Consider the following 18,188-nt stretch of genomic DNA (forward strand, 5'->3'; position numbering starts at 1 on the left):
CTTTTGAAGGCTCCAAGCTGGAACTCTCGTGGCACCAAGCAGGGCAGATGCTGGTGGGGGTATTTGGGTAGTTGTTGGTGAACACATGCGCACCTTATATGGGTAGGCATGGAGGAGAAATCAGCAGCCCATAGGGCTTTTGAAAGTTGTCTTATGTGAAAAGAGGGTCAGGTATGGGCACAGGAAATGACATCATTGCCTTGACAATGGATCAAACAGAACATGGAACCCTGGTATCCAGGCACCCACCTCACTGACCAAGCCATCCAAGCTCATTTGGATGGAGCCACTGGAGTGAGAAGGATGTTCTCCTGTGGTTGCAAACAATGCCGAGCCTCAGGCTCCCAGGAATCTCAGGGGGGCCAACTAGCCCTTTTGTGGCTACAGTGGGTGAGGCTTCAACTTAGACGCCAGAGCCTCTGGCAATTGTCGCAGAGGAGCTCAAGAGAAACAGTGAGTAGCACAGGGCAGGTGAGCCCAGCAGGCCCTCTAGTCTGATCCCTGATGAATGGCCCAGGACTCCTATTCTGACTGTGTGTGTGTGTGTGTGTTTGTACTGATGGGAACTGTCCCATTGTGCTTTGACTCTAGTGTATTCGCACAAGTCATTTTTCTGTTTGTCACCATTTCCATTTTGAACCCACCATTCTTGGTCCCAACCCAGGGTGAAAATGATCAGAACACGGAGGAGCCCTTCAGGGTACAGAGCCTTGAACCTTACAGGCAGGACCAGCTTAGGAATGAGCTCCTGCCTGTCATTTGTGGGAGGAATCTACATTTCAGCAGCAACATGGGGTTCATCTCCTGGGATTTCATCCCCACCCAGCAGGTGCTGGATCTCTTGTTCCCAAGGTAAGCACCAGACCACCAAGCCCAAGTGTGTAGCCCCCTCATGCCTGGGTCTTGGGGCTGCCATGTACCTCTCAGGGACCCAAAGGTTTGTGATCCCTAATGAGATAGAGGACCACACTCATAGTGGAATGTCAGTCCCGAATGGGAAGAGTCCTGGAGGTGCCTGCCACAGGCTTGCAAGGGGAATGAACTCCCCCTCTCACGCAGAGAAACCATCCTGGACTCCAGCTGATCCACAGAGGTCCCTGGAGCAGTCCCCACACACTAGGCACCACAGCTCAATGGTGTTCGCTGAGCTCATTCCCAGGTGGACTCAGTGAGGCCAGGTGGTCTTTCTGGTGTGATGTTGGCTTCGTGAAGAAAGTAGATCTGTGCCAGAGGCGTCTCAAAACTCGGGCCTTGGGAAAAGCACTTTTGGGTTAATAAAGACATGTTAGTATACATAGTGGGATAAAGCGTCCTAGCTGGGACATAGCTGGACAGCTCCCACACCCAGAGATATGTGGGAATCAGCAGTTTGGGCTCATTCACTGATGAACATGTAGAAAGCACCCACTGTGTGAAGACATGTTTCCAGTCACGTTTCACAATTCAGTGAAAAATGGGGTGCAAATGACTGCCATTGTGTCCCTTTTCATGGGGGTCAGCCTAAAACCGTAGGTGCCATGAGTACATATCCTACATGAGACTGCATCCCTGACTCCATGAGGCATAAGTGCACGTTGTCCTCTTCAGTGAATATGGTGGACCCCTGGACCAACTTCAACATGGAATGGGCTTGGGGTCAAGAGGGTGGGCTCCTTGTTTCCGGAATAGGGACCTGCAAGGTGATTTGACTTGGGAAGGCTGAGGAAAGACTGCTCTCCCCAATTCTGTTTTCTGCCTGCAGTGTAAGGTGTGGGGCTTCAACAGTAGGAGGGGTAAGGCAGGGAGTTGTAGGTGGAGTCATGGTGCTCTGGGGAAGCCCCTGGGACAATGGATCCCCACACACTACACCTCCCTGTCCTCCCCCAGGGCCACAGAGATGTGGCCTGCACTCATGGGAAAAGAGAGGTCCACTGCTACTCAGGGGGACTCAGTGAGAGCTCACAGAGAATGAGGTAGCATTGCAGCCCACGCCAGGGGAGGAGGTGTCTCTTGAGCCCTGAGAAGAGTGGGCAGGAGGACAGACACTCCTGGAAGGTGCATTCCAGGTTGGAGAGCAAGTAGCCAAGAGGAAGAAGAGTGTCAGGCCTGCCCAGAGGAGGGGAGAGCTGGTCATACCATGGATCTAACGCTCCTTCGTTGAAGGTTCTTTGTCTGTAGCGACCTGTCCTGTCCCTGCCCGTACAGCCACTGTGTCTTGTCTGAGGTGGACTGGTGTGTTCAGAACCAGGGACGGTTCAGGAGTGTCGGGTCAGAGGTTTGCTCTGGAGGCCGTGGCGAAGGCAAGGCCAGGGTTTTGCTGACTCCACACCTGCCTCCCACAGTGCCTCACCTTCCTTCTTGGGGACCTGGGTGAACTTCTACACCGAGGCTTCCCATCAGCCTCCAGGCTCGCTGAGTCTGCAGCTGCTGCTGCCATGCATGTGGCTCTTGCTGGTTGGCTTGTATCTGGAGCACCAAGCACACCGCCTCCAGGCCCCAACTGAAGATGGCATATCAAGCCAGGCAGAGCCAGAGAGCCAGGCGGACTGGGGTGAGTACCTAAGGGTATATGAGGAAAGGTCCGACTGTTGTCCCACTGCGGGGTGTCTGTATGCCTGGTGTTGGGCTGGAAATTAGGATAAGCCTCTGTCCACTCAGGAAGTGACCCCAGTGTGCAAAGAGGTCTTGTGTGGGCTAAGGGCCTGAGGTCTTCCTGGCAGCAGGGGTATTGTCTGTCTGTGCCAAGGTCAGGGCAAGGCAGCCATGTTGGCATCTTTTCTCCTCTAGCTACAAGCTCAGTTCCTGTCACGGCTCCTAAGCCAACCCCAGAGCCAGAGCCTTCTCCCTGGGAAGGGGCAGAGCTGGAGCCCAGGACATCAGGGGTCTCCACTCGCTATTCCTCACAGCCCCAGTACAATAAGCGGGTGAGAGGCAGATGCCTCATTCACGTCTACCTAGAAAATGAACCGACAAAGTATAAGAGCATCCTGGTGAGTGTTCGAGCAGGGGAGTCTCTTGGGAGCCCACACTGGGGAAGACCAAGTCCACAGCAAACACCTTGGACTAGGCCTGTCTTCTTGAACTGGAGCTTCTGGAAGGTCAGGAAGGAGAAGAGAAAGTGAGGAAGAAAGAGGCGGGAGAGTAGCAGCATGCCAGGTCTGGGTGGGAGTGGGCCTGTGTGTTTTGGGGTGTGCAGGTCAGAAGTGCAGGACTGAGTGCTGGGTTCAGAGGAGGTCAGAGAAATATCGAGAGTACAGGCCATCCTCTACTGATCTTGGTATTGAGGAGGAGTATATTGAACAATGGAGGTTGAAGCAGAGGAGTTGGCAGTCATTTTCTTGTGTGTGGGAGGGGACATGTTGCTGGTTGAAGGGAAGGGAGCCATTGTGGGATGATTAGGGTGGGTAGGGGCCCATTAGTGTCCTAGTTTGCATGTATGTGAATAGAGATTTAGCGAGTCTCTCTGCAGAATTTTCCTGGGCGTGGAGTATCCATCATGAGACTCTGGTGTCCACCTCCAGGGGAGCCATGTTGAACCACTGCACCTGCTGGGTCCGAACCTCCTGACACCCCAGCAAGCACTGACACTCTTGAGGCCAGCAACTTCCATGCCTGTCATTAAAGAGTCCTAGTATGTGTTGTGCCCTGGCTGTCAGGACCAAAGCACCTAGGGTTTGTGCCTGGTCCACACAAAAAATGCAGCTACATCCCAGACCAGAGCAGGGATATGGAAGTCCACTGAACCATTCCTCCCATCTTGATGGGACTAGAGTGTGTCTGTACAAAGCCTTTTGGTCCTTATTCCCTTGTCCCTATAGGGCATAGCAGGTTGAAGCAAACTCTTGTACCAAGATTGGCCTAGAAGCACATAGGAAGACCCCACATGATCACATGAAGGCCTCAGGTAGCAGGGTAACAAGATGGTGCCCTTGTGTTGAGAGCTCAGTTGTCTCTGATTGTCCTTGAGCACTGTCCTCTGGGTAGCTACTCCCAAATTCCCTCTCTGATGAGCTTTCTCCAACCCTGCTCAGGTGACCTGCCAGGACACGACTCCAGTCATCATCCGCAGGGCCTTAGATGCACACTTGCTCCAGCAGGAGGATCCAGAAAACTTTGAGCTTCTGCAAATTGTCTCGAACCATCAGAGTAAGTGGAACCATCAGAGGGTAGGGAGCAGTGAGTCACAGTGGGCTCAAGAAAACTGGGAGCCAAAACACAGTGTGCGTCCACCAAATGCCCAGGAAGAGTATGGTGGGACTTGTGCACAAGACAAAGTGTAATGATGGGGCATAAATCTGCAGGTCCTTCATGTTCCCCAGGGGCTGTGGACCTGCCTATCATGTGTTCTTTCCTTGGCCTGAGGAGGCATTGCAAAGCTATTATCCACGAGGGGCCAAGAAGAGAGGCTTCTTTGTCTTGTGTCAAAGAAGACAGACAACCACAGGGTGCCTACTTTGGCAGCCTTTCCTGACCTAGATGAGTACATGAGAAAAGCAGTTCAATGAAGAATCATTTCTGGCTTCCAATCTTTCTATTCATTGCAAACTGAGTTCACTTAGGACCAGAGGCCATTTCTAGAGAGAAGTGTGTGGTAGAATAGAACACTTCACGGCTTGTAAACTCTTCTTAGAGAGAGAGGGGGGGGGGAGAGAGAGAAGAGAAGAGAAGAGAAAGACAGAGAGAGAGAGAGAGAGAGGGAGAGAGAGGGAGGAAGAGGGAGAGAGAGAGAGAGAGAAGAAGAAGGAGGAGGAGGAGGCGGACGAGGAGGATCAGGAGGAGAAGGAGAAAAATGAAAATAAGTTGAAGGAGGAGACAATGAATAAGAAGGTCAAGATGACTATAAAAAGAAGCATGAGGAGAAGATGAAGAAGAACAAGAAGTATAACAATAAATTGATTAAAAATGTGAATGAGAATTATACTCATGAGGAGGAAATGCAGAAGTGGGGAACTCAAGAGATGGCACAGCCCTGCTGTGGACATCCTCCACCCACGCTCAACACACCTCCAAACCATACCCCTCAAATTAGTGTAGCCCTGTATGAGTGGATGAATCCACTGGCAAGGTGGAGGCACCCACCATCAAGTGCTTTTCCCCAAACCCACCTGTGATCATTGCTGCAGTGGGTAGAAAACCATTAACACATGAGTCTTTGGGGGCCAATCCAGATACAAAGTCTAGCTGTTTCTCTTTGGTGGGTCCAACGTGAACTAAGAGGTTCTGGGGTGCAAGGGGCTATTTCCTTGAAAGGTGATCCTGTAGTGGACCTCCTGTGCATAGAGGGTCCTCAGGGAGGAATCAGTGGGGAGTCTTTGGTGGAACAGTAGCTGGATTCGGGGGCTCTCAGGTCTGTGTGTGAGACCTGAGCTGGCAGAGGCTCTCAGCTGTGGGGATGTTGGGTAGTGTATTCCTTGAGTGTCACCTACCACGCCTCTGCCCCTGCCTCTCCAGAGCTGAGGATCCCTGCTGATGGGAAGGTATATTATGCCCTGGATGCCAGCGTGGATTACAACTTCCTGCTTCAGGAAACAGCTGCCAGCAAGTCGTTCAAGGTCAAGCCAAAGGAGGTAAACAGCCACCTTCTTCAGTCTTTACTCCTGGTGCCACTCCACATCCTCCAAGGGGACAAGAACCTCAGGTTCTGGATGGATGTTATAGAATGCCCATAGAGCCAACTGCCAGGCTGGGTGGGGTGCAGTTGCTGGGCTTTGCTGATGTTGTCATCCCCCACAGTTCTTGGAGCCTTCTGTGGCAGTGGCATCCGGGATCCCAGCAGCTGTGAGCAGCAGCTCTGCAGTGGCTGCAGAATCATTGCCCCAGGCCACCCAAAGCAATGAGTGCTGCATGAGACAAGTCACCAATAGCAGCTCCTCACTGCTTCACTCCAGCGAGCAGGTGGAAGACAGCCGCTTTGTTCACGTCCTCCTAGAGGGACAGAGCCTGAGGGAGACAAAGCGCATCCTGGTAAGCCCGACAGCAGGGCTGCCTCCTGGGTGTCCACACAGTGGAAGGCAGGAGACACAGCCAACCCCGGGGCTGTGGTGGGAAATAAAGAAGAGAGAGGTCCATCTTAAGGGCTTGACCTGAGGAGGGAGAGCATCAGCATGCTCAGCTCCAGCGGTGAGTGGGCCTGTGTATTGTGGGTTTTGCAGGCCAGAAGTGCAGACGGAAGTGCTGTGGGCAGATGAGGTCAGAGAAATGTCCAGGGTGCAGGCTGCAGTGCCTAGAACTTGGTATTCTCAATGAGTGAGGTTGGAGCAGAGGAGGTGGCAGTGACTTGTCACATGGGTAGGAGGGGATGTGTTCCTGGTGGCAGGGAAGAGAACCTCCTTAGCATGACTAGGTGTGGGAATTTGGGGTTGGGATCACCTGGGGGGTCATGCCAAAGCTTCGGAATGTCAGCCTTTGCATGTATGTGAATAGGGAGCTAAAGGGGTTCTTGGCAGAATTTCTGTGGATGTGCAGTAGACACGCTAATGCTGCATGTGTCCAGCTGCAGAGGAGACATGTCCAGTGCCTGCCAGTGCTGAGTCAAGTACATCATTACAACCAGACCCGCACCGAGCTTCCAGAGGCCAGGGCCTCTCCAGGCTATCATGAAGCACTCAAGTGCACACTCTTGTATCTGAGTCTGTTTTGTGTAGTGGCAGTCAGGACCAAAATTTTCAGTGCATCTGCCTCTTCCACCCAGAAAGGCAGCCTGCATCCCAGAGCACACTTGGTGCGCAGATCCCTGGCCCATTGCTCTCATCTCAGTGAGTTGAGAGTGTGTCTGTGCATAGGCAGTTTGGTCCTTTGACCTGAGTGGAATGTGACTCCCCAGGGGGAGGGGAGATGGCAGGTACAGGCCGATATTTGTACCAGGATTGTTCTAGTAGCACATTGCAAGAACCCAGGGGGTATATGGAGGCCACACTCAGGTAGCAGGATAACAAGATTGTGCCCTTGTCTATGTAGCTGAGATTTCTCCTGAATGTTTGACCACAGTCTTCTGGGTAACTCCTCTAAAACCCATTCTCTGATGACATTTGTCCCACCCTGATCCAGGTGACCTGTCAGGAGACGGTGACGAGCCTCATCCGCAAGGCCTTGGACCAAAATTTGTTGCAGCATGAGGATGTGGACAACTTTGAGCTGCTGACAATGATGTCTGAGAATGAGAGTAAGTTGGACAATCAGACAGTGGGGAGAAATGATCCACAGTGGGCTCAGGATAACTCACAGCCAAGAGAAAGTGGGCCTTGGCCCCAAAATACCAAAGTGTGGTGGGCCTGGTGCAGGAAACCAACTGCAGTGGTGGGCATGTCCAAGGTGGAGGTGCTCAATGAGGCCCCAGGGGGCTGCTGGACCTCCCTAAATGTGTTCTCCCCTGGACCCGGTCTGGCAATGCAAAGCTAATATCGATGAGAGGGGCAAGGCAGAGAGAGGCTCAATCGATCATCAGTTTGGTTTATGGCTCACTGATAATGATGCCTTCAAATGAAGAGGAGGAGACCATGGGTCCTGATTGGATCAGCATTGCTATGGACAGAAGCAGCACAGGTCCCAATCCATGGCCAGGATATGAGAAGTCCTGCCTACTCACAAGAATGTCAGGATTGCAGCAACTGGGAACAGGACCTAGTGAAGAGGAAGTCAAGGCCAGGGGACAGCCTGTTTGGGTTCTTTTTGGAACAATTCCAAGTCCTCTGTGCCTGGGTGCCCATCTCCTGAAGGTATCAGAATGGCCAGGTTATTATTCATTCCAGCAATAAAGAAGGGCATCTGAAGAACAGAGGCCACAATGCTGAGCTATCCAAAATGCCAGTGCTCTTTCCTTTCTTGTAGCCCAACACTCCTAGCCTCCACCATCCCAGCCTGTCCACAATAGAACCCACCATCTTTGGGGCACGTAAGTGAGTTTTCCCATTTTCACACACCGCCTCATTTGGGTTGGCTCTGTCTTACACATGAGGAAGACTGTGGTGCAAGGAGCTGGGCAAGGGGCAGTGTCTGCGAATCTCAGGGACTTGGGAGGCAGCGCAGGAGGATGGGGATTTCCAAACAGCCTCCGAAACTTAGGGAGACCCTGTACCCAAGTCAAAAGGCCTGGGAATGGTCTCAGTGCTTACGTGCCTCTGGTTTTATCCCTGGTACGAAAATAAGCCAGTCAATATGGAATTACCAAACTGAGAATCTACAAAGGTGATTTCAGAAACAGACACTTTCAACCCAAGCATCAGTTGAGAGCAGGCTCCAGACCAGGGGAGGTTTGTGTGTAACAGACATCAAAATGGAGGACTACCGGGGGCCTGGAACCCACTAGGTGTGATGGCATCTATGCCTTATGGCAGGAGGGTGGCAGTGATGCTGGCCCTCTCCTAGATTTTGGAAACCTTGTTTTCATTGGGGAAGCTTTATGGAGGTGGAATCTATTTTAGCAATCCTGGTCCAGATGAGGTGCTGACTACCACAGGTAGAAGCCTATCCAGAATGCGGTGTCTGTTATTCAGTCTTTCCTGACTGTGACAATGACAAAGAAAGGAAGTCACTTGTCTTTGGTCTTGGTTTCACTCCGGGCCATTGATTGAGAACTGATTTCATCTTGGGGTTCTGAACAGAGGCTGCATCTGGGCAGAAGAGTGTGATAGATTTGAACTCTTCAGAGGACGCCCCACCATTGCCAGAGAAAGGAGAAGGAGAAGGAGGAGAAAGAGGACACTCCTGAGTGGGGAGAGGATCACACGATGAAGAGCAGGAGGAAGAAGAAGAAGAAAAAGAAGGAGGTGAACAGAAGGAAGGGTGGAGGGAGATACACAAGAAGAAGAACAAGAAGGAATCATGTAAGAACAAGAAAAAGACCCAGAAAGAACTACAAGATGATGCAGGACAGAAAGAAGAGCCAGAAGTAGAACAAGAACCAGAATAAAAGTACCAAGCAGACAGCTCATGATGAGAAACAAGGGGGAGGAGAGCGAACCTAGAAAACAGTAGAGTTCTCCAGGGCACCATCCTGCTGAAGTCCTCCCATGTCCATGCCCAACACACCTCTGATGGATACCACCTCTCCGCGTATTCATCCATGAGTGGATTCATCAAGGGCAAGTGGATGAATTCACCCATCATCCAATGCTTTCCTGAATGCCCATGTGTGAGCATGGCTGCTCTGGGGAGAAAGGCCTAAGCACAGGAGCCTTTGCCAATCCTGATTCAAAGTCTAGCAGTGTCTCTTTGGCAGATCCAACCTGCACTGAGAAGTTCTGGGGCCCAAGGTGCTGTTTCCATTGGTTTAGAATCCTGTACATCATCTTCTCCAGGGAAGAATCACTGAGGGAGTCTTTGGTGGCACTGTAGCTGGATAGGAGGGCTCTCCAATCCAGTGCAGGTTCGCCCTGGTGGAGACTCTCAGGGGTTGTGGGTGTTTTGTGGTATAATTCTTGAGTGCCACCTAACAATTCTCTCCACTTCGCTCTGCAGAAATCAAGGTCCCTGACCACTCACTCATGTGTATGTCCATGAATCCGGGAATAAAATATTTCATCGTGAAGAAACGCCCCCAGGTCAAGGGAAAGGAGGTAAACACCTACCTTATTCAAGCTGTACTTGTGCTGCCATTCCACTCCCACCTGAGGAAATAAGAAGCCTCAGCACCTGGACATATGTGCTAGAAGCCCAATGAGCCAACTGACAGGCTGGGGTGGCTTTCTGTTTCTGGGTTTGCTGATGTTCCATCTCCCACAGTTCTCAGAATCAACCTGCAAGTCCTCCAGGCCGCTTTCCCACAAGAAGGTGGGAGACACCTGCTTAATTCGTGTCCACCTGGAAACACAAAGTCCAAAGCTGGCCAAGACTGTCCTGGTAAGCCTGGGAGCAGGGGTGTCCCCTGGTGCTTACACCTGGGTGGGGAACAGACACTGGTCCAATACCATGGACTACTCATGCCCTCTTGAATTTGGAGCTTCTGGATGATCAGGAGGATAGATGGGAATCAAGAAGGGAGAGGTCAGTGTGAAGGGTTAGGGCTGAGATGAGGGAGAGCAGTAGCTTGTCCACCACCATGTCTGAGGGAGTCTGTGTGTCAGGTGGCAGCATGCAGTCCAGAAGAGCAGAGGCAGGTATGGGTGACAGATGAGAATAGGACAGGACCTAGGTTGCAGGTTCCCCTATGGGATGCTGACCTCTATGGAGGAGGACAGCAGTGTGAGGTTCTGCGTGTTCCTTGAACAAGGAGCTGAGAGGGTCTCTCTGCAGAGTCGATATGGTTGTGGAGCAAGCACACCAAATGTCCAGGTAACCCAATGAACACCGTTGCCGGATGAGGTGCCCTCCTGCACCCCAGCCAGCACTGAGCCTCTGGAGGCCACGAGCTCTCGTGGCTATCTTTCAGCACTCCTGTGTGTGGTCATGTTCCTGGGTCTGTTTTTGGCTCTGGCAATCCAGACCAAAGCCTCTAGGTTTTGTGCCTAGGCCATTCCCAATGCCGCCTGCATCCTCGGGCAGACCTGGGATCTTGGTGGCTATTGTCCCATTCCTCCAAACTTGTGGGATGAGATTGCATCTGTATGCAGGTAGTGGGGTCCTCTCACTTTGAGAGGAGTCAGCTCCACAAAGAGCAATGGCAGGCCCAGGAAGTCCTATGTACAAGGATTGGGCTAGTAGCCTATGGGAAGAGCCCACGCGATGAGCAGGAGGTCAGCCTCAGGTAGTAGGGTCATGGATGTTGCCCTTGTATTTAGAGTGGAGGTGCCTCCAGAATGCCCCTGCCCACTGTCCTTGAGTAGTCACTTCAAGGCCCATTTCCTGAAGGCCTGTCTCCCATGCTGCTCCAGGTGACCTGCCACGATAGGGCTCCTGTCGTCATCCGCAGGGCCCTCGAGCTACACTTGCTTGATCAGGAGAAACCGGAGGAATATGAGCTGGGCCAAATCATCTCTCACCGTCAAAGTAAGTGGGACAATCAGGTGGCAGAGAGCAAGGGTCAGGATGTGGACTCAGGTCAACTCTTAGCACCAAAGAGTAGTCTCTGACCCCCAAGAACACTCCAACAGGTATGTTGGGTTCGTGCACAAAGCCAACTGCACTTCTGCTGGTGGAAGGTCTCGAGGTCCAATGATATACCCCAGTGGATATTGTGGCTCCCCACCAGGTGCCCTCCCCTGGACATGAACAGGCATCCAAAGTTGACATCATTGAGGAGTGAGGAGGAAAGCCTCTTTCCAGGAGCAGTATGCTTCATGGTCTGGGATAGGAGTGGTTTCAGAGGAACATGGGAATGCATGGGCTAAAGATGGAACTGGCATTTTGTGGACTGAATCAGCAATATTGAAAGCCTTCTGTGTGATCAGAAAATCACTGCCTGGGCAGAGCATTGCCAGGATTCTAGCAAGCAGTAACAGGATGAAATTGGGAAGAAAACTCAGCCTGGGAGACAGCCTGAATCATCTATTTTTGCATAAATTCCATGGTCTTCTGCATCTGAGTCCACTTGCCAAGGAGTGATCACAATAGCCAGGTTATGACCCCTAACTAAAGTCAGATGAGGGCTTGCTGAGCACGTCAGCCACAAAGCTCATCTGATAATAATGCCAGTGCTTTTTTGTTGGTTGGTTGGTTGGTTTTTGTTAGCCAAACACCACAGCAGCCATTATCCCAGCCTATGTATGCTGAAGACCACCATCCCTATTAGTTCTAGGATCAATTGTCTCCTATCTGAATGTACTGTTATGTTAGTAGAGTCTATGGAAGAGGAAGTCTGTATGGGGCCTTGGTAGCCTTAGAAATTCATAGCAGAGATCCACACATCCAACCCAGAAGGGATGGAGAATAGGCTCTAGGTTAGAGGAGGGCGACAGGAAACACGTGTTCAGAGGAAGGAGAAGCGGGCTGTTGTATTCCCCCACTTGGGGTCATGGCACCACTGGACCATACACCATGTTGGAGGGAAGCAGTCCCTTTGCTGGTCTTTGGAACCATTGTTCTCAGTAGGGCAGCATTTGGAATGTGGCCTCCATTTTTGGAGTCTGGTCCACATGGAGGCGGGCTCCACCAATGCAGAAGCATGGCTCTAATGTGGTATCCGTGCTGGTCAGCCTGTCCTCACTGTGGCCATACTTGAGGAAAATAACTCAGAAGAGGAATCCTAGACCTTTTCTCCGGGTTTCATAGCTTTCTCTTTGGTTGTGCACTGAGGCTGTCCATAACGCTTTAGTGTGTGGCAGTGGAGAGCTCCTCAGTCCTTGCCAAACAGGGAGAGAGAGAACGAGGCTGGGAGAGAGGGAGAAGAGGGAAAGTCAGAGTAGAGAAGGAGGACCTCTACTTGGAGGATGAGGATACAGTGGAGCCAACAGGAACAAGGTACTATTGCCCAGGGCGCAACCCTGTTTAGGTCTTCCTCCAACCATACCCAACCTTTCTTCCAGTCCCTCCCACCTCCCAGTAGTGTATTCATCTTGAATGGGAATTTCATGATGACATCAGAGCACTCACCATCCAATGCTTCCCTCCAAACCCACCTATGAAGATGGCTCCTGTGGGGTCTGAATCTTCGGCACAGGAGCCTTTTGTGGGAGATTTCAGATGTAAATCTAGTGGAGTGCTTTGGCAGATGCAAGAGGACCTGGGATGTTCTGGAGTCCAAAACCTTTGGTAGGAACAGACATTAGGTCTGTTGAAGTGCTCTGCCTAGTTTTTCCTCAGGGAGGACTGTGGAGGCTGTCTTTGTTGGTATTGGTGCTGAATTGGAGAGCTCTCAGGTGTGTGGCTCAGGTTGTTTCTGGCACAGGCTCTCAGATGTTGGGGTGTCCTAGGGAGCACCTCCTGAGTGCCACCTTCTTTTTGTACACCCCTCTCTCCCTAGAGCTGAGGATTCCAGCGCAGGCCAACGTATTTTATGCAAAGAACCCTCACACAGAATCCAACTTCGTGCTGAGGAAAAGGAGCCTCTCCCAAAACAATGATGAGTGGATCCAGCCTCAACCTCCCTCTCGTCCTGCAAAGAAGGCTCCAGCCCTCCTGAGGATGCTTGCAAAACCATTCTGCTGCTGTGTGCCTGGGCGGGGCTGAGGCAGCCCAGGAATATTTACATTGATTACTATTTGCTTGGAAAGTTTGAACCTATAGTTTGCCATTGTCCTTGACCTTGTTTAGTAACACAGTTGTTACTCTATCCTGTATTTGTTTCCATTAATATGTTATTATTTTAAAACATATTTGTTTTGTTACCTGATCTACTCTGATGATTTGTGTATACTAAATGCAGCAGTGATTCCTAAAGGACACATCCAAACCAGCAGGAAGGAATGTTTCATTCTATCAGCAAGAATTTTGGTTTTTAGGAGTTTGGCAGATGGCATTATCTGAGTCAGTTTTCCAATGGGGGCAATGAAGTATCATGGTACAAACACAAACAAAGACACACAAACACACACTAGAGCACACACACACACACACACACACACACACTAGAGTTCACACACACTCACACAAGCACACATACTCACTGAGAGATAGACAGATGGAGTTGGTCTCTGATGAAATACTTTGGAGACGTGGTTCTGATTTCTCCCATTTTGGAGTATTCTAATTGCATAAGGTATCTTGCTAATGAATCCCATGTCTGAAGAAGACATGCATGTGTACTTCACATGCCACTTTCCACATAACCCCAAGGTCATGTCATGTAATATTTTTCACGCAGCTGTGTTTTGACTGTGAACCATCCCATGAGGTCAGCTGTAGAATTTTCCACTGGTAGCATCACAATGGGGATCCACTCTTTGGATTTGGTGATATTTCCAATTTTCTTGATTCAGATTGAAAATATATATATATATATGGTTTTTGATCAAAATTCTGCATTTGATGATAATGAATGCCATGCATCTAGGAATCTTTAGACTGTTGACAATGAATGGATGCCTATTGCCTGGACTGGTCTGCAAAATCCTGTAGCATCTGAGCATGTGTGAGGGCTGTACAGGTCTTGCAAAAAGTCTAGGTCAGATGATCCTGCACAAAGCTGAGCTCCTAGTAGTTCCACAACAGTGTAAGGGGCAAGGAGAAACTCACTTCCACACAGAAGTTGGGAAGCTACCTTATGAAGGTGATCATAGGTACGGGATCCTTTTGCTAGGACCCTTTTTCTATTGGGCCAGGACTGTGTTCTGAATGTGCTTGCTGAGAAGAGCTTGGAGTTTTCTAACTGAAGCAGTTCGTGCAAGCTGCTTCCACTTGCAGGAACAAAGTGTGTTCTTGTTGAGCACTTTGGGCTGTCCCTGGTTGAACTAGAGTGTCAGAAGCACTTGTAATGATTGGCATTCACGGTTTCACATTGAAGCCTCTGTGCCAGCTGTCAGCCACTGATGGCTGCAAGTGGGGAATGGAAGCCATTTGCTGCAAGCAGTTTCAACTTGCAGGACTAACTTTGTTGTAAGTGGGCACATGGTGTTTTTTTCTGTGTGAGCTAGAAGAAAGCAAAACTGCTTCTTCCAGGTGACAGGCATGCTTTCACATTGAAGACTCTGTGCCATTGATCCAAAACAGTTCACTCATGTGGGCACCTGCACTTCAAGTGTATGTTGTAAACGAGTGTGACAAATGGATGTCAATGAGACTTTGGAGAACTGATCTTCTCAGCTGGTCCTCTTTCCTCCTGCAAGTGGGTGATGCTAGATTCAAGAGATGTCTTTCTGGCACCCTTTGTGTTTCATGCCTGAACTGTGCTCTGAATGTGCTCACGTGTCCTAGGTTCTGATCTAACTGTCCATTGAGCAGTCAGAACACCTGCTACTTCACATTCCTTACAGGAGACCAACCTATTCTCTGCCAAGATGAATACAAATCCCTGGTCACAGGAGAATGGAAGCATATTTCCCACAACAACATGCATCAGGAAACATTGGGGTTTTCAATAAAAAACCAGGGACACCCTTTTGAAAAATCACTTAACCCCTGAAAAGGCGCCTGCCATTCTCCTTGCTGTGGGGGGGCGGTGTATTTGAGTCAATTTTTAAACACCTCTTCACAGTTGAGAACATCACTGCACACACACACAAAATAACAATTATAATTATTATTAATATTATTATTTTAAAAAATCACTGCAGAAAGGCTTGGAGTAGGGAAGCAGCTCAGGACTGGACACCTGGGAAGCAGAGAGAGAGCTCCCCTCACCAGGACAGAGTAGCAACCCCAGGGGCAGTCCCTAGAGACCCACCTCCTCCAGCCACACCCTACTGCCTACATTACCACCCAGTTGGTCCCCACCAGGGGTTCAATGCAGTAATTAGGTTAAGGCTCTCCTCACTTGCACTGTCTCACACAGGAACTTCTGAGGGACACCAACAAACCATCCCATCTGTGAAGCTGCAAACCTTTGTCCCTCACCCTTTCTCACAGGACTTTCCCCCAAGCTGTCAGCCCTCAGGCCTTCTGCAGTTTCACTGGTTGGAAATCTCACTTTTATATGTTGCATCCAACTGAACACCTGCTCCACAGGGAGTCAGGTATTTCTGGTCCTATATACACTGGACAGAGAGATGTTGAGGTCCTACTAGGTGTCAGGTACTGTTCAACATTCCGGGATACAGCACAGACCTGGCCTTGGCCTCCCAGAGTCTGTCATTTAGCTACTACTTTATGTGTAGCCTGAGATTAAGGAAGCTTGGAGTGGGGAAGGTAGGGGTGTGTGTGTGTATGTGTGAATATTGTCAGCATTCACAGATTACATTTAACTAAATAGTGTTGGGAGCATCAAAGGCAAATAAAATAAAATCTCTCCCCCAGGGCAAAAGAGAGGAGATAGGGTACATTCTCAAATTTTAGTAATTTTATAGGTTACTTCCAATACACTGTTATGAGGGAATTTTCTATGGGTCTCTTTGGTTCTACCCCTCATAAAAGAAGTCTGTGTTTGTTGTAGAGGAGTTTTTAAATAATATATTACAGAAAACATCAAAAGACAATGCCTTGCTTAAGAAAACAGCAGGCATACTTAATGACCATTACAAAACAGTGGGGATTTTTAAGGTCAGCATCCTGTTTCATACACAGCCTACTGCTAAGAATTACGCTTCACACCTGGTGTGGTGGTGCAAAAAATATGTGGTTTGCCATTATTTTTCACATCCAATGGACTGTCTTTTTACTGTATTGATGTTATCTTTTTATGAACAATACTTCAGTTTTCATGAAGTCCAATATTTCTATTTTTTTTCTAGTTGCCTGTGCTTTTGGCATCTTATTAAAAAAAAAAAAAATCATTGTCAACTCCAGTGTCCTGAATCTATTGCCCTATGTTTTCTTTTGTAGATGTTGTATTAGGTAAGAGTTCAACTTCATTTTTTGCATGTGTATGTCCAGTTTTCCCCAATATGATTTGCTGAAAGACTGTTCTTTTCCTCACTGAATGGTCTTGTGTCCCTTATCAAGAGTCATTTGACCAAACACACAAGGGCTTACTTCTGGGCATTCTATTCTGTCCCATTGGTCTCTGTCTGGCTTTCTGTCAACACCACAGAGGAGCTGAGGCCACACAGTTGGCACTGCGGGCCAGCCTTGTGACTGGAGCATGATGTGAGCGCTGACTGAGGTGCAGGCCGGCATTCTGTTAGGGTTCCACCTTAACACACTGAGGAGACTGAAATACGTTCTCACACAGCCTGTATTGCCAGAGGTCCCTGAGGCGAGGCCGCATCCTCTGAGTGGGGTCTCACAGGCGCCCATAAATGCACGGACTGAGCCTTGCTCCTTCCTGGAGGCTCGGGGGCTGCTCCTGCAGGTGGAGGTAACAGCTTTCCAACCTGCCCAGGGTCCTTGGTGGGCTTGGAATGGTCACCTCCCCTTCTGTCCTCTGCTGACTTTAAGAGCCCTTATGATTCCATGGGGCCAACCCAGGTCATCTAGGATGACCTCCCTGTTTTTAAAGCCACTTGATTAGGAACGTGAATTACATCTGTAGACTTCTCATTTGTCTGAAAAGAAATAGATTATGCCCTTCCAGGGATAAGGGATAGAATTTTGGGGGCTGTAATTCTGCCCATCTTTCTCTCTCTGACCTTGACCTTGTCAGTCATCAGGACCTAGCAGATTCCTGCTGAACCATCCAGAAGGACAGTATGTGCCTACAGGTGACAGAGCCAGTCACAGCCTCTCCAGGCCTCGCCCTTCTGTTGGAGGTGACCAGGGATTTGGTTGGTATGGGTGCCCAGCAACACTTGCCCTTGCTGGCCCTTGGTGGCATGGAAGGATTTATCATTATTTTAAATTCATAGCCAACATTAAAAGAAAAAAACTCAGGAACAGGATCATGAAAATTCAGATTTCCACTGGTCTTGGTGGCACATGCCTATAATCCCAGCAGCTCCGGAGGTTGAGGCAGGAGAATGGCAAGCTCTAAGCAACTCAGTGAGACCCTGTCTCTAAATAAAATACAAAACAGGGCTGGGGATGTGGCTCAGTGGCTGAGTGCCCCTGAGTTCAATTCCTGGTACCCCCCAAAATAAATTCACATTTCCATTTTCTCTTGAAAATTTAGTATTTCTGGCAACCCTGAGTTCCAGGTCAGGCTGGTACTGGGAAGCCCCAGGATTAGAAAGGAGGACCCACATCTCTTTCCCTGGGGGTATCCGCCACAGGAGGCCGCGTTAAAGTCTGCACCCAATCTCTCTGGGACTCCACCAGGGCAGGACGGAACCAATATTTACCAGCGCCCAGCAGCAGCAGCAGCCCCTGCGCATATATTAGCTCATTTAATTCTCCAAAGACGCTCTGGAGGAAGGTTCCCTTCCTATTCCGCTGATCAGAAAGCAGGGCACACACAGTGCCGAGCTGGGGCGCTGGGCCAGAGGCTGCTGACCAGGCCACCAGCGCGGTTCCCGCGGCCCAGCACTCGGTCCGCCCCTCCTGGCCCCGCCCCGCCCTGGCCAGCGCGGCCTGGAAGGGGCCTCTGGAGCTCTCGCCTCTAACCAGGGCGGGTCCTTCGCCCCCGGGCTGACCCGCTGTGTCACGTGGAGGGCCCAGTACAACCGGGGCCTCCCGCCGGCCTGCTGGGGGCAGAGTCCGCCGGCGCGGCCCCGACGCTGGAGCATCCCTTTCTGGTGCGCCGCAGCCGAGATGCCCGGGACCGGCCCAGCCGCGGGGGTGAGTCGCTTGCGCCTGGAGCTCCGCGATGAGCCTCTCGCCCAAGAGGTAAGGGACGCTGCCCGCCATGCCCGAGGGCGCCCGGATCACAG

General features: G+C 50.4%; 1 protein-coding gene across 1 annotated transcript; it reads left to right on the forward strand.

Moving 5' to 3' along the window:
• The first annotated feature begins 689 nt into the window (after positions 1 to 689).
• Positions 690 to 10,664, forward strand: LOC143380063 (uncharacterized). The gene is made up of 10 exons (XM_077105173.1): positions 690 to 852; positions 2,322 to 2,530; positions 2,767 to 3,077; positions 4,011 to 4,125; positions 5,431 to 5,546; positions 5,713 to 5,943; positions 7,027 to 7,141; positions 9,436 to 9,533; positions 9,700 to 9,816; positions 10,527 to 10,664. Exons 1-10 carry the CDS (start codon positions 791 to 793, stop codon positions 10,662 to 10,664), a joined length of 1,512 nt encoding a protein of 503 aa, XP_076961288.1. The 5' UTR covers positions 690 to 790.
• Positions 10,665 to 18,188: the final 7,524 nt, after the last annotated feature.

The sequence above is a fragment of the Callospermophilus lateralis genome, chromosome 14, assembly GCF_048772815.1.
Source record: "Callospermophilus lateralis isolate mCalLat2 chromosome 14, mCalLat2.hap1, whole genome shotgun sequence".
Lineage (NCBI taxonomy): Eukaryota > Metazoa > Chordata > Mammalia > Rodentia > Sciuridae > Callospermophilus > Callospermophilus lateralis.